Below are 15,665 nucleotides of genomic sequence, written 5' to 3'. Positions count from 1 at the left end.
TTTAATTATTTGTGCAAAAAGGAAATAAAAGAAAGAAACTAACAAAGTTGATTTAATAATAAAGAGGTGCACAAAGGAAGAAAACTTATGTTCTTTTTTCCCATCCTATTCGTCCATATTCCATTAGTTCAGTATTTTATTTCTTCTCCTGTAACTATTGTTTGAAATGTAAAAAGAACCGTAAATACTTTCCATTGAGTAAAACTCAAAACATACGCACATGTTTCTTTCTGGATGCTTTTTATGTGCCGCTGCGTATTTTTATGATCGTTGTAAGTTCTTCTCATCTGAGAACATCTGAATTCCATTAGTTCAATAAGGAATCAAATTTTTTCAGCTCTTACCACGGCCGTATAACTTAATTGCCCTAAAGCCAAATGAGATATCCGATCCGCTTCTCTCAAAATATGCTGATTTGCATAACGGAATTTTCCGCTTTTCGTTTCCCTTTTCTTTGTCGCACGCGGTTTCGGTTTACACTTAAATGACTGCGCCCTCCGACCATTTTCTATGCCGAAAACATGAAGGCACGGTAGTTATTTTAGCAACATGATGCGTCCTAAAATGTTTTTACGGCTGTAAACATTTTACGATCGTGCCTTTAAATTAAATTAAATCGAATGGAATGCGACGGGCGGTTGGAATTGTAAGCTTTTTGCAGTAATTATAACAGCATTTGCTGAGACAGTTTTTAATTACGCGTGCAGTGTTTAATAGTTGGAAACATGGAGGATTTAGTTGACCATTTATGGATAAGCTAAAAAAATTTACAAGATCGAGTACATTACATTCTAAATGAACATATAGTATTATTTTTAACATTTAAGTTTTGAGTATGGTGATAAATATTTTCTTTCAGATGCTATACGTATATTCATGGAATCCGGTTAACTTTAAATATAAATGTATTAATAACACAAATATTCTTTCTGGTTATTTTTTACCAGACTTTACTCAAACAATTAATTTAAGGAGTTTGTGAAAATAAAAATAAAACATTTAAATTCTTGTTCAATATAAAAATAAAATTTTACATATAAGTAATGTATGTTAATCTTATTAAAACGAGTATACTTTAATAGCCAAATTAAGAAGGTTCTTATGAAATAAATTATATTGAAGCTGTCGATATTAATTCAGATTGAATAAGTAAACGGAAGTTGAAAGAGAGCAATCAATATGCGGTCAATTGTATATATGTTTTATGTATGTATGCAATACAATTATCGTCTATATATGTGACTATTTCAAATCATCTGCTTTAATCCTTTTCCAATTGTATAAATACTGAATATTGTATAGCAGCGTTTATCAATAGTGTACTGCGTTAAATTTGTAATGGGTCGCAAAGAGACTGATGTCACATTGCGTCAATTAGGTCGCATTATAAATACAAACAAAAATGTTGAGTCGCGCGGCAAAAATGTTGACAAACGCTGTTGTATAATATATGTATGTTAAAAACAATAAATTTACTTGTAGCATTATAAATTGGATGTTCCAATTTGTTGTTGTTTGTCCCAGGGGTAAATTTCAATTTCGTTATTTCAATGTTTGTATTCATATATATATTGCATCAAAAGTTGGTTATTTTCCGTCTGAAAGGTAAAATCAAAAATAAATAAAAGAGAGGCTGGACGAAATGAAAACAGGATCGTATGTTATGTGCAAGTCCATGGCATCGCATCTACACCCGCTTGAAATGCATTACCGTTGCGGTGCGTTATGCCCGTAGTATGCAGGTCGTAAATAGTAGTCGTTTTCAATTGTGTCTGCCAAATTTGCACGTAATTCCATGCCGTTGCGGCGTTTTGCAACGTCTTACACACAGGTCAGGCGTTAAATTGGATTAAATAATCTGGGAATCCTTGTTAATTACCGGACCCAGTGCTCCGTCGGTCGCAACAAGATAATCTAAATTAAATAATACTGCGTTAAGCACCGCAGACAGGCAGAGGAGATCCGATACTGTTCCGGCATTAAACCGATTTTAAAATTAATTAACGTCTCCGATGAAAATGATGGGTCCAAACAGAAACACGGACGGTAAATAAAACCGAAACAAAGCAAAACTTTGCTCATGACGACGAAGAATCTGCGCTTCTTAAGAATCCAAAAAGGGCCCTCACTGTTCGCTGCACTGCAACTTTCCAAATTGTTGGAATATGTAAAGTTACAGAAATTATAAAGTTTATGTACGGCAGCAAACGTTTCACTTAGAGTATACTCCTTTCAAGCGAACTGAGGCATTCGTATGCATGTGCATTATATCCATTCGTCCGTTTTTGCAATGAACAATGGTACTGAAGCTTAAACCGTCATAAAGTCATCAACTAAACAATAAACAGACCGCATGCTTTGTATCCCACCTCAGTTTCAATGTAGTAATAATAGTGTTTAATTTAAACACTTATTACATATAGCTGTATAATTACAATGTATGCTGTATTAAGATTGATTAAAGACTAAGGTTTTGCTATCATAACATAATATACATCCCTCAACAACAGAAAAAAGATCAACATCACAATTCAATTTTAAACCCATTATTATACTGTATGTGCTGTATATTATAATAATAAGAATGGTGAAAAACATGTTATTCTAATAAATCTTAGAGCCAACATTAAACAAAGAATACCAATTAAAGTTTTATAGGTGCCAGGAGTTGCTTAACTTTCATGATCATCAATAAACCAAGTCCTACCACTATTAGTAATTATTTTTACAATTATAGTCATTTTATTACTAACGTGTTAACTAACATATCAAATACTCAGTACTTAAAATTTCTAGGTTCTCAAATATTATGAATCCATTGCACCCAGTGTACTAATGAAAAAATAATTTTATCTAATAAGATATTACGCAATTAATTTAATTGATATATATGTAAGACGCAATAGCAATGATATAATGTGTTTATTAAAACCGCTGAAAAATAAACGGATCTTCATTATAAATCTGGAATAATATTTGTGCACGCCGGGTTTCTATGTCATACAATGAGCACTTCTCACGAAACGTTTATTATCTTTGTAGTAACGAAGCGTCATTCATAATATATAGATGTAACTAGTCCAGCAAAGCCTCGTAGATAATTGCACAGAGCTCTTTAGACGGAAGATTAAAGGAAAACTGGGAGCACAAAGAGGAGATACGAATTTAAAATTTCATCATTCGATTCTTTGATTGCGTATATTCCCATTGAACATTATATAATGAAATGTATCGAGAAGGGGAAAGGAAAAAAATAGGAATTGGAGGTGCGCTTTGATGTTCCGAGTTGCAGGGGATGGATTCATCCGCAAACTTGCTCGTCCATAAAACTGGGAAAATCATTAATTATGGTCGGATGTCAAAGAACGGCAATACGTCTTCATTGCTCATATCTGCACGCGGATATACTTGGCAAATTACATCCAATTTACCTTGCCAATTGTCCTTATCATGGATTTATGGATTCGTATTAATTTAGTTCAAACATACAAATACAAACATAAGATAATAATTATTGTGCTTGAGTTTTCTAATAATTCTAACTTAATTGGAGTAGATATGAAAATAATGCAAAATATCGTGTTAATCCGTTGTGGCTGTAAAATGAAAATCTACTTTAATGTATTTACATGTGTTGTATATTATTAAGGCTATGTTTCTATTTTATTTAATAACAATATAAAAAAATCAAACTAAGACTTAATAAATACTTTAATATCGTAGTTTTTATACCTGAATAATTTTAATTATTATGAAGGGATTACAATAACAAAATTACAAAAATTAACCTGAATTGAGTAAATTAGATAGAAACGATTCGAAACTACAATAAATCACTTAAGCAATAGCGCCTGGAGAATATAAAGTTTTAGCTAAAGGATAGAACCGAAGACCAATTGGACATTGGAATCGTAATCCTCGAGATAAACACGGTGACGTGCATTGTGCCGATGCAAGAAACAAGCTTAATTTGTCAAGATTTATATCCCGTGCTAGTCCCCAATTCCTCAATCCACTCTCAAGAACAAATTCAATCTGAGCTGAACGGCCGAGACGAAAGTAGAAGAACTACGGAATTATTACCATCCCGCTCCCTTACAGTTTTCCGAGCAAAATCAAGTTTACTGTGAACCTAAAATAGATTGCGTGTTTTATATAAATAGACTCGCGCTCCTCAAAACTGACTCCATCGCACCCCACGTCCCTCTTCGGGCGTGAAAAAATGTCAGCGATGACAAGCGCGTGCACCTTTATGTAGTTTCACTACTTGTAGATTTGACTGGCTTTGACACTAAACGCTATCACGTGCTAACGTTTACATCTAAATTTATACCTGTAAAGTACAATAATTTGTTTTATATTCAAAAAGTATTCGATGCACGCACATATTTTCAAGCAAATAAACCTATCAAATACTTTGACAATACAAATATTTGTTAATTTACAAGAAAAAATATTATAAGAGAAACTACAAATTATTTCTTAAGTTTTTAATAATATTTAATTTTGTATTGACATTTTATTAATTAATTAGCGACAATTATTCCAATTATACTGCAGACCATGTTGATAAAATTATATTTTTTTACTAAAAATTTCTTCTCTGCTTTATTAAATTTCATATGTTTTTAATTATAAGCCTAAAAAATATACAAAATATTGCTCATATTTGTTAATCAAAAATATTTACAAAGCTAACCGATATTAAGATTTAAGTACAAATTTTTGATTAAGAAGTCACCGTTAAACCTGTAAGTTTGTCTAAAATAACATAAAAGTATTAAAACTTTAAGCACCAGCAGACTGAGATTTTCTAAATATATCAAGACGTTGAAAGTTTTTATACATATAAATTCACCAACTTCCATATATTATTATTTTATTGAAATACTTATTACATTACATTAAATACTTAATTACATTATTTTTTCTATATTACTATAATGACATTAAAAAAATAATTCTTGGATAATTTACAAGTTTCAAATTTTCACATAAGACGTTCCATTAGTAAAGAGAAAAATACATATGCTGACAATTTAATTGAAAAACCTGCTCACCGCAACCATATGCACCGTTTTGGTTTTTCTAAAAGAATGTTTCAATTACATAACTAAAGCGACCTATTGTAGAGTATAAACTTCCCGCTGTTTCTAAAATTATATATCGTGTAATGTTTTATTATAAGAAATACCATTATTATTATTATTACACTGACCTAGTATAAGCGATGCGTCTGGAATATTTTGATTTAAAGACCAGATATTTATATAGTGTATCTATTTTAATATAAATGTTCCAATTCTGTTTAACATAGGTACATCCCTTGCAGTCGTTACTCATACACCGATTTCAATTACGTAAATTAAGGAACTTGACGCAAATAAAAATATACTATAATTCCAACGTTCAATTTTGTACAAGCGCATTACTCGTTTTCGATTGGTTCTGGCATCGATGCAATTTCAATTAAATAGAATTCAATGGATTGCAGCCAATATATCATGCATTATGTATTTGCTCATTAAAATTTAATGGAACTATATTCACTTCAATTTAAAAAAAAAATATTATTGGCTCTCTACACAAGGTAGAATTAAATATTTCCAACGTAAATTATTATTTCACGCATTCCAAAATCCAGCTATCCCTAATTGCCACAATGATTAAATATTACAGTTGAAATTTATGAAAAATGTACTGTGTGTTATTCCATCCGTACAACAATGTGTGCTTTGGTGTGTATTTGCGTCATGTTTCGATGCTGTGAGTCAAAGCACTTGACCTTTTTACACACACAATGTGCGGTATTGCAGAAGAACATGTTTCTGTTTCCTTTCATATGTATAATAAACATACTCATTTGGAATCGAATGTGCCTCTGTAGTATAGAATTGCGACGGGTTACAATTCTGTAGGGATGGAAATAACTGGTATTTTGTTTTCATTAAATTTTTAGTAATCCAATTTAAATGTTGTCGGAGATTGCAAAAGACGCGACGCGAATTTCTTGTCGCAAATGAAATCATCAATTACTTGCATTATATAATTCCGTGTGCGTGTATTCGCCAGAAAAGTTGCGGAATAATTGGATTAGGGGGATACTCAGAGGCCTGAACAATTGTTTCGGCTGAGTCACTTCGAGATTACAAAAATGATTAAATTAAGGGCACTGCGGAGACGTTGATTAAGATTGGTCGCGTTCAAATTACTATGAAGATACGCGCCACCGACAGTCTTCAACTCTTGGAATTTCAGTTCAATTGGGCTTTAAGGATTATTTACCGTTTTGAAAGTTCGACTTTCCTGGTCCAGGAGATGCTAATATACCGGAAACCACTATGTTCATGATCATCAAACTGCATGCGACTTCGATCCTCAGGTTGTCCATCTTGATGTTTCGAATGCCCAGCTCGCACCAGGTCCTATTTATCCCATAATATTTTCACGTTGGATTCACCATGAACGCGACGATTTGCTTAAAATACATTACACTTGCTTAAAACATATGTGACCAAAGTCGTGCGCGACGCTACTAAACTCCTAAGTCAACCCTGTAAATGCTGAGCGCGTAGTTTCGGTGTTGACTCCTACTCCAAATGTATTTTTTCTTTATTTTCGTTTTGCGGGGTTTTTATTTTTAGAACCGCTCCGCGATCGTACATCATTCTATTTACAGGAAAACGAATTTTTGGATTGACATCGCCTTTACAAAAATTCCTTTCCAAATCAAAACAATAACTGCGTCCCAAACATTTTCAATGTTTTGCTTTTAAAAAAAATAAACATATCCTTAATATATGTCGGATATTAATACAATTATTATTATTTATTCTAAACCTTAATATGATGTTTTTTTAATAAAACTAAATATTTAAATAAAAAGAATGTGAATTAATTCAACTAGTACTATACAAAAGGGATGGCCAACTTTTGTGTACAGAAGATTTACTTTTTGTTTTAAAAATGTGTCGCGAACGACTTGTCATATTTGTAGTCTAAGGGGGCCAGGAATTGTATGAAATAATACTATGTTTATATATTTGATTTGATTGACCGGTCGTGCAGTTGGACTGTATATCAACAATTATCATGAAATCAATTCAATTATAATAATGACTACAAAAACAATGTTTCGTGAAAATCACGAATTAATTGTTTAAAGTTTGATGTGTTTCAACGAATGCGCAGAAAAAATGTTATTATTACTATAGACAAATTAATACTGCAACAAATAAAAAAAAAGTAATGTTCCTTGTGCTTTCATTGATTATTTGAGATACGTTATTTGTAACAAAACAAATAATGCTAGGCTTCCATATTATTGTCTAGAAAATAAAAATAAAACAGGGACTATTTGTAGTAACCTTGAAGCGGATGTTTGAAAAAAGGACGAACCGCGTGTTTAATAGACAGGAATGTATGAAAAGGAAATAGATGGAAAATGCGTGTAAAAAATAAAGTTTATTTCTATACGATAAGCATAAAATATATACGAATGTCGTCAAAAATCCAATAAAAGCAGTATACTATTTTTGGCCATCTCATATGAAAACATAGTGAAATAGATGCGCGCCACAAACATCCAGTGGAAATAGTTTTCGAAACAGCTGATGGTCTAATTTTAATGCGGTTTTAAAACTAGCACTAACTTCGCATTGGAAAGTTCATTATATCTCGGCTCGTGTTTAAATACATTTGAATAATAAGCAAAATCGAGTTTGGGAAAAGTGTTGGGGAAAATGGAATTCAATTATCTCGCCTTAAAGTGAACGCCGCTCCTCCTCCTCCTTTTATTCGCTTCTTCATCCCCAGATTGCAGGACATCCCTTCAGCCAATTTCCGCTCCAAACTTTACGATTTGTTTGCATAGGAATGCGATGTTCAATTATTGTCATTTCAATCATAAACAAAATCATATTTACTTAAAAGACAAACCTTAAAAAAACTAAAAAAATGAACGTACACAAGGTAATCAATCTAACAACAGTAATTTTTACAATTTTACTTACGAATTAAAATTTATCCGGGAATTCCGAGATGTTTATTTTTAATACAACGATGAAATTGTCCCGTATATTGAAGAATACACGTTTTTTGATAATATTTACTTTAGTTTAAATTGTGTGAAATCACATCAACATTTTATGTCGTGTATATACAAAGATTTGCACAAAAATTGTTTTGCGAATAATAGGAAATCATAAGTAAAGGCAATTTGAAAATTACTAAATAGAATAATTAATTACATTTCCAATTCGCCTTAACTGCCGACATTACTAATAGCTTAAAGTTCGGTGATAAGTGTTGCAATAATAGTTGTAGTACGAAGTTTAGGTGACTATATATTATCTAGACAAATTGTATTAGTCGAAAGATATTAATTAATCATTGAAAATTTGAGAATCTATTATGAATTAATGAGCACGTTTTGGCAAGAACGGTTCCTTCAATAGAGTTCAATATTAAACTCGAGATTGGCCATCACATAAAACTAGGTAGGTTTAGGGAGGTTAACTGCAACCATGGGAAAATTGAATTAATAAATACTAAATAATATCGGTTAAATGTAGAAGCTCAATATTTAATATATGAAAAAATATCATGGGCTATAAGTTTGCTTAGTGGTTCGCATTTAAACTTCAACAATGATGGGAATTTCCATCTCTCTAAACACGTGAAATATTTTGTGAATTTACGGATCGCCACCTATTCATGTGTGTCCATTTTATCATACCAGGTATTCAACACATTCAAATATGTGTAACCTCTGAAATGTATACATATACGGATGGATATAGATGCATGGGTTTGCTCGCATGTAGAGATGTTATTTTGCAAATAGATTCATATGATATTCCAGCGTTTACAATGATCCCAGCGCCTTTTGCGCCGTAAACGGACACTTCCACGCTGCCATGATATTTCAATTAATCAATTCTTAGGTGGCGCAGATGCATTCGTTTCCTGTTAATAAGGGCCGTGGGGGCGTTCGTGACTGTCTATGCCATTCAACTCCACTGCAACTTTGCAAACCATTCATCAGGAAGTCCACAGTGCAATTGCAAACAGTTTCGCACTTATGCAAAGCTGACGTTCCGTGCCTTATCAACAATTTATGTTTGTTTTAACTGTTACATGCAATTATCATCATCATTTTTTCTAGCATATCATTTTGTTTTAACGTTATTTATTAATAGATGCAAAGATCTGTAATTCAGTAACATCCTTTATGTGCTCTCATCATTTGTTTTTTCAGATCGTGCTTCTCCGTAGCCCTTCCACACTATACAACATGCATCTGCCATTGTTATTCTTGAAATTCTATAGCAATATGTTAAAAGTATATTTTGACTTTAGCCATGTTCACTAAATTAGAGTAATTTTATAAATAAATACAAAATTATAAATCCAGTTACATAATACTAATTAATTTCTAATTATAATTGATATTTCTTATAAAATTTGCTTTCCGATCTAAAATTTAGTTTCCATTAAATATTACCAAAATGTTTACTGTACATTATTGTATTTATAGTTTATATTTTAGTAAACCAATAAAGAAAAACACAAATGTTTATTTTTTATATTGGAAAATGTATTGTACCTGAAACGATATTACTATTAAAATATGGAAAATAAATTATTTGATTTCTATACAATGATAATATTTTATGATAAAGTTTGTATATTATATATGCTGAGTATAAAAATTAACTATTTTTAGTACATGTTTGAAAAGGTATTTTTGGAAAGAATTCTTAAAATTCCATGCGCAGAGAATGACTGCTCCCACCAGCCTGCCTCCCTCTGGTAGAATGAATAATTGCCGAGGAACTTAATGGTTTTAAGATGCACTGGAAATGCAATCAATTAGCGACATTTTGAAAAGAATTCTAGTCTAAAACGGAAACGGAAACGTTTATTTCTGGCTCATCTCAAAAACGCCGCCGCTATCCTGACTCAACAACCTATCTAATTAAGTGATCCTATTTTAAAACGGAATCACACCTTGTTGTTGTATATTCCAAATATTTGGAAAGATCGTTCCAATTTCAGATGCAAATGATTTTTAATTTTAATAAACGAATCTTTGCAAACTTTTTGTTTTTATTCAACGAGAATTACTTGAAGTATGATTATTTGAGAATCGTAATAGATATTACCAAATTAAATTCGTGAGCGTCGTTACTTGCTGGATTCTTCTTTTTTTACTTGTTATTTATTTAAGTTTTTCTCAATCTACTGTATATTTATATATGTGGTCTATTGCGCAAAATATGTGATAGTCCAGTGAAACAAACAGCAAAGTATACAAGTTAACCGAGCGTTAAAAAGGCAAAAACGAAGTTTGACGCCTACGGTTGGTTTCGATGAAGATGGGTAGATGTAGGTGCACATTGTGTGTATACATGTTTAGATGAGTGTGGGTGGATTTATTAATAGGTCCTCTTCGAAAATCGATAACTCATCTCGAGAGGGGTTCGCAAAGAAATGTTGAAAGTATCTCCGGAATGCGTGTGTGCGTCTGAGGGTGAGTTCCGAATAAATTTTGCATTGAAAATTCGTGCAATTACTCTCTCCAAGCTACCATCCAGATATCGCAAATGACAAATGAGCTATCTGTTAAAAACTGCTGCCGTTACGGCCCAACAACTTTGCGATTTACGTGCACGGGAAACCGTAAATCGCGAGCGGCCGGACCTGGAGGCCCTTTCTTTTTCAATATAGTGTAAACGCGCCTTCTTCCGGTCCGCATCCCTTCTCATAAAAGAAATACAACCTTCGCAAGGGCCTCTCGCACGGGAAACATTTCCCATATTAATATTTCATCACCCACACAGCTTAAATACACAGTCATTTCTAAGAAATAGAAACTCTAGAAATACATAAGTCCATCGTGTTTGTAAATATTGTCCATGAAGTTTTTCAGTGTTAAGCTTTCAAACTTTCATGTGCACACTTGGTAATTGAAATTCTAATTAATAACTAAAAAAAAATCAAACAAAATAGTTTATGGATATTTGTATTTTTATGCATATATAAAAATCTGTTTTCCAACAATATTCATTTTTCAATAGTGATTAATGTATACCCAAAAGGTACGTTTCCCTTCCTCAAGAGGTACATCAGTATTATTACAGTCAACGCACTCTTAACTACTAGACATACTGCATTGTCACCTTACTTTAACAATTGAAATAATTATATATACTATATGCAGAAATGCCTTTTAGTTTCAATTAATAGATTTAAGCAAGTATATAAAACATGATATTGATTGAAAAAATGTACGCTGTAAACGACGAAAGATCGTTACCAAGTTAGAAATGGACGAATGCGTCTGCGTTCCTCATAGATTTCTACGATCACTAGGGGCTCATTACATCTTCATTAGTGATCGTACTGATTACACACATACACTATGTAACAAGGCAAACTCATGCATACATGAATATCCTATTAACGCCTCATCTACACATACATTTGCACGTATAGACTACTGTTTGAGTGGGCGGAAAATATTTTCACGACGCAGCGTATACACGGAACGATAGAGTACATTAAAACAACGAGAAAAACGGAAATTAGAACGTAAATGTTCGTTTAGTTGGCTTGGTTTACAGAGCGGAGATTTATCAGCTTATGAAGAACTCTCCACAAATTTTCATTTAATAAAAATACGTAGCTAACTTGTTTGTATGCTGTTTTGTCAGATTAAAACTCTAGATTTATTCATTAATGTGGCTTTTAATTTTCTCCAGTATCACACATTAATTTTATAATGGAGTCATTAAGAAACTGCCAACAGCCAATAGTTATTTTGTCTTTTACATCTGAGAGATGGCATATCATTTCGGTTTGATAAAGGTAATTTTTGTAGTTATTAGTTCGACATATCAGAAACTTTAAAATTAATTAAAATAATACGCGTTTGTGAATTATGTGCACGCGCATCAATTATGATATGTAATTATAATAATTGGTGTTAGGGGAAAATCTTGTAATTAAAAGAGATAATTAAACGGAATGAGAGTCATCACACGTGTGTCGCTGCTGACTCGTCGTGTAGCCAAGAACTGAAGAACGATAGCAGAGGTTTTTGTCCCTCGGTTATATCGCTTTTATGGGATCACATTTCATCCGCTCCAATACCATGGGATACTCACGCAAACACAGACGGAGAACCCAGCCAGCCAGCACCGTCCTCCGTCGAAACATTCTCTTTATTTAAGAATTAGTGTCAGCGCCAAACGTCTTATTAAATGTTGCTAGTAACACAAGACATGCTCTTAATGGAATCGCCCTAGCAAAATATTTGTATCTCTGTGTATGTGTCAGTAAACACCCCTTAGTGTCTACAGTTAGTGCTCAGTTAACGAACATATTGTATACAGAGTATGTACGTTAATCAGACGATTAATTCTCACAAATATCTTTTCGGTTTGTCTAACAGAATCCCACATGAATACTCGTACTCAATTTTATTAAATTCAAACTACGTTTTTTTTTCTTTCTATATATATATACTTACACTTATAATACCTCGCATTTTATACTGTTGTTTTCAAAAGAACGAATAAAAATCATAGTTTCCCCCTTTGATTGTTGTGGTTCATTCATTCCTTATATTGTTATGGCTTTAGGGGCCCATTAATACTTTCTTGTATCCTCTCGTGAAGCCATTTAAACTCAACCGGAATTCAAAAACTTTTTACATTATAAAATTTACATACAACACGAAGATCAATATTCTCGTCTACCGACGTGACTCTACCTACCAAACACACGTTTAATAATTCACACTGAAATGATTGTATTCGGGGTCTCATGTAATTAGTTTCAATAGATGGGGCGTGTGTGTTGGGCAGTTCAAGGGATTTGTTGTTATCTATCACTTACAAAAGTATACGTATATTTCAAACGAGCTAAACACGTATAATTGATTCATGGTGTTGAGAGGATTTTCGAATAATCTGAAATATATATTACTTACACTTAAAACGTATCATGGAATTACAGTAGAGTACTTGTGAGAAGGTATTATTCTCAACTAGCATATATTTAAAGAAAATGAAATATATAATCTTGTGTTACATATAAAATGTGTACATGTATATGTACATGATTATTATTATTTTATATAGCTTTACAGTTAATTAAAATTAATTAATAACTTATATGATATCAATAAAAATGATGCGGCAGCAAAAACAATACGTGAATGGAAATACACCAATTAAAAATAAAATTAATACCCAATTTCCAATTATCCTGCACTCATTCAAAATCATCTCGACATGATCAGCCTATTATATATTACCCAAAGGACCGAGGCTTAACCTACTCAGATGATCGCATTTGTAGACCGCAGCAATACCCATTTTACAAAAGGATAAAAAATAAATTAAACAGTCTAATGTATGGGCGACAGCTTTGGTTTAATCTCACGAATAATTATACCTCCGTTTATTTACGTCCGCCAACTGAACAATGGACGAAAAGTCATGAGCTGTCACATATAACGTGCAGCTTTTGGCAAACCTCAAGTATGATCGTTCTTCCACCCCAAATCAATGAGCAGAGCGCGACCACATACGGCGCTCATTGTCCTTTTCGACACGAGAAGGACAATGCCGACAAAGCGGACTAACAACCGTAGCATAAATTTTAAAGCGGAGCTTTTCTTTTGAAATCCGAGCTTTTCGGAATTTCCTAATTCCGCTTTTATTGGATGGATTTTTACTCCTAAATTACATTTGTCCCTCGTTGTCCCATCAACAATTCGCATTCACGTTGTGTTTTGCCGGGTTTCATGTACAAATAGTGTTTATCAGTTCTATGTACCGATAATTAATTGATATTTAATCGGACAGTGCTGATCGATCATAAACTTGTCTACTTATTCTACTACAACAGTAACCATTATTTTTTTTATTTCATATCAATTCAAATGCGTAAACAAATCTCAATCTAATATATAGTTTAATTAATATTTCCTCGAATACATTAACACAGATAAGGGCTCTGAACAGTAATCAAATATTAAATAAATTGAGAATATATATTCTTATAGTACGTAGAATGTTTTCTTGGGTAAACATTGAAAATTTGAGTATAAAAAAATAATATCCTCTATTATAATTATCTAGGTAAATTACTTATTCGAGTTAATATTAGAACAGTTGGCACGTATATTTCAGTTGGAATTTCTCAAGTCAACGAAACAAAAAATATTTATAGACGATATATATTAATAATAAATTCTTGGCAAAAATTCCAATGATTATTTTATTATAACCATATTCTATAATATTCAAAATATATTGTATTATTTTTGAATAACTGATATATTACTATTTAAAACTATTCCATTTACTAAAACATTAAAAGATATAAATCAATATTTGTAGATACAATTAATATTGAATAACATGATTTAGCATTTAATGTTAGTTTACTTCAATAATATTCATTACATGTATGAAGCTCCACCTAGTATGAAATAGTTGCACTGTATAAGTATTATCATGCGTCCGAAGAACAAAAATCAATATTGTCAATCATGCAGATTTAGGTAAGTAACTGAAGTATTTTGCACCATTTACCTTACAATAATAATATTTTCTCGATTGCAAAAATAAAAATGCAAAATGGTGGATAATCAAACATTAACCAATAGCTATCAATGAAAAATAACCAATCACTAATGGTACACCCTGATTGGTCTGAATGTAGCTGATATTGAAGAAAATGTAATTTATAATCAAAAGAGAGGCGTGGGTTATTTGTATTATAGTATGGAAAATAACTGTTAGTATAATAATAAGACCAAAACAAATTCAAATAACCTTTGCGTCTTTATTTAAAATACATAATCATATATTTAATATTCGAAGATTAGGTTTTAAGAAAATAAAATAAATCTGACAATCTGCTTTTAAGTTTATTGATATTTTGTCATACATATAAGGATCACCTAAATAGCTACATAAACATGTAAAACGAAATGTTACATTGACACATATCTCAATCTAAGCTACATATTATACACTTTACAGGATTACTTTGTATAGTATTAACATGTATATGTAAGGATTTTGAACAATCACAGATAATATTTGATAAATGATTACAAAAACAGAAGTAAACCTTCGACCGCTTAATTATCTAATGTTTAATAATGTTTTCCTAATTTGAACACGGTCACTTATGTAATACGCAATATTATTGAAAATAATAACGAATTAAAATACATTTCAATACATTTGTGTATTACGTTCCCTACATTGTTGTAAACACGCATTATATAACATATATTTATATTTAAGATTATTTGGAAGACATTAATTCTTTGGAATTATTATTTAACTTGGAAGACTTTAGTCACTAACTCTAACATTCTTATACATTAATAATAAACAAATTTTATTGTATAACTAGATACAAAGGGATATTGACCGCAGTTTTTCCACCCTCTTATACATTAATATAATAATTGATATTGCTCTTTAAATACATTTACTATTGTCATATATTCTGAATGGATACTTCATATGTATAATATATATATATATATATATGTGTTAATATCGAACGTCTTTGAATTTGATCTATATTAGTAATAAAATATTTTCATATTCACAAAATATAATTTTGTGCCA

General features: G+C 31.6%; 1 protein-coding gene across 3 annotated transcripts in view; it reads right to left on the bottom strand.

Moving 5' to 3' along the window:
* LOC108566204 (hemicentin-2) overlaps window positions 1-6,573 on the bottom strand; it is a 33,234-nt gene extending 26,661 nt beyond the window's left edge. Inside the window, exon 1 of one of the 3 annotated variants that reach the window (XM_017925988.1) lies at window positions 6,286-6,573. In XM_017925988.1, the coding sequence (XP_017781477.1) occupies window positions 6,286-6,391 (106 nt within the window). In that variant the 5' untranslated portion in view covers window positions 6,392-6,573. The remainder of the gene's footprint in view (window positions 1-6,285) is intronic. The other 2 variants (XM_017925987.1, XM_017925986.1) reach the window with 2 other exon arrangements.
* Window positions 6,574-15,665: the final 9,092 nt, after the last annotated feature.

This window comes from Nicrophorus vespilloides, unplaced genomic scaffold, assembly GCF_001412225.1.
Source record: "Nicrophorus vespilloides isolate i.1.1-1 unplaced genomic scaffold, Nicve_v1.0, whole genome shotgun sequence".
Taxonomy (NCBI): Eukaryota; Metazoa; Arthropoda; class Insecta; order Coleoptera; family Silphidae; genus Nicrophorus; species Nicrophorus vespilloides.
The sequence above is the reverse complement of the archived record's forward strand: the minus strand, read 5'-3'. Positions and strand labels throughout refer to the sequence as shown.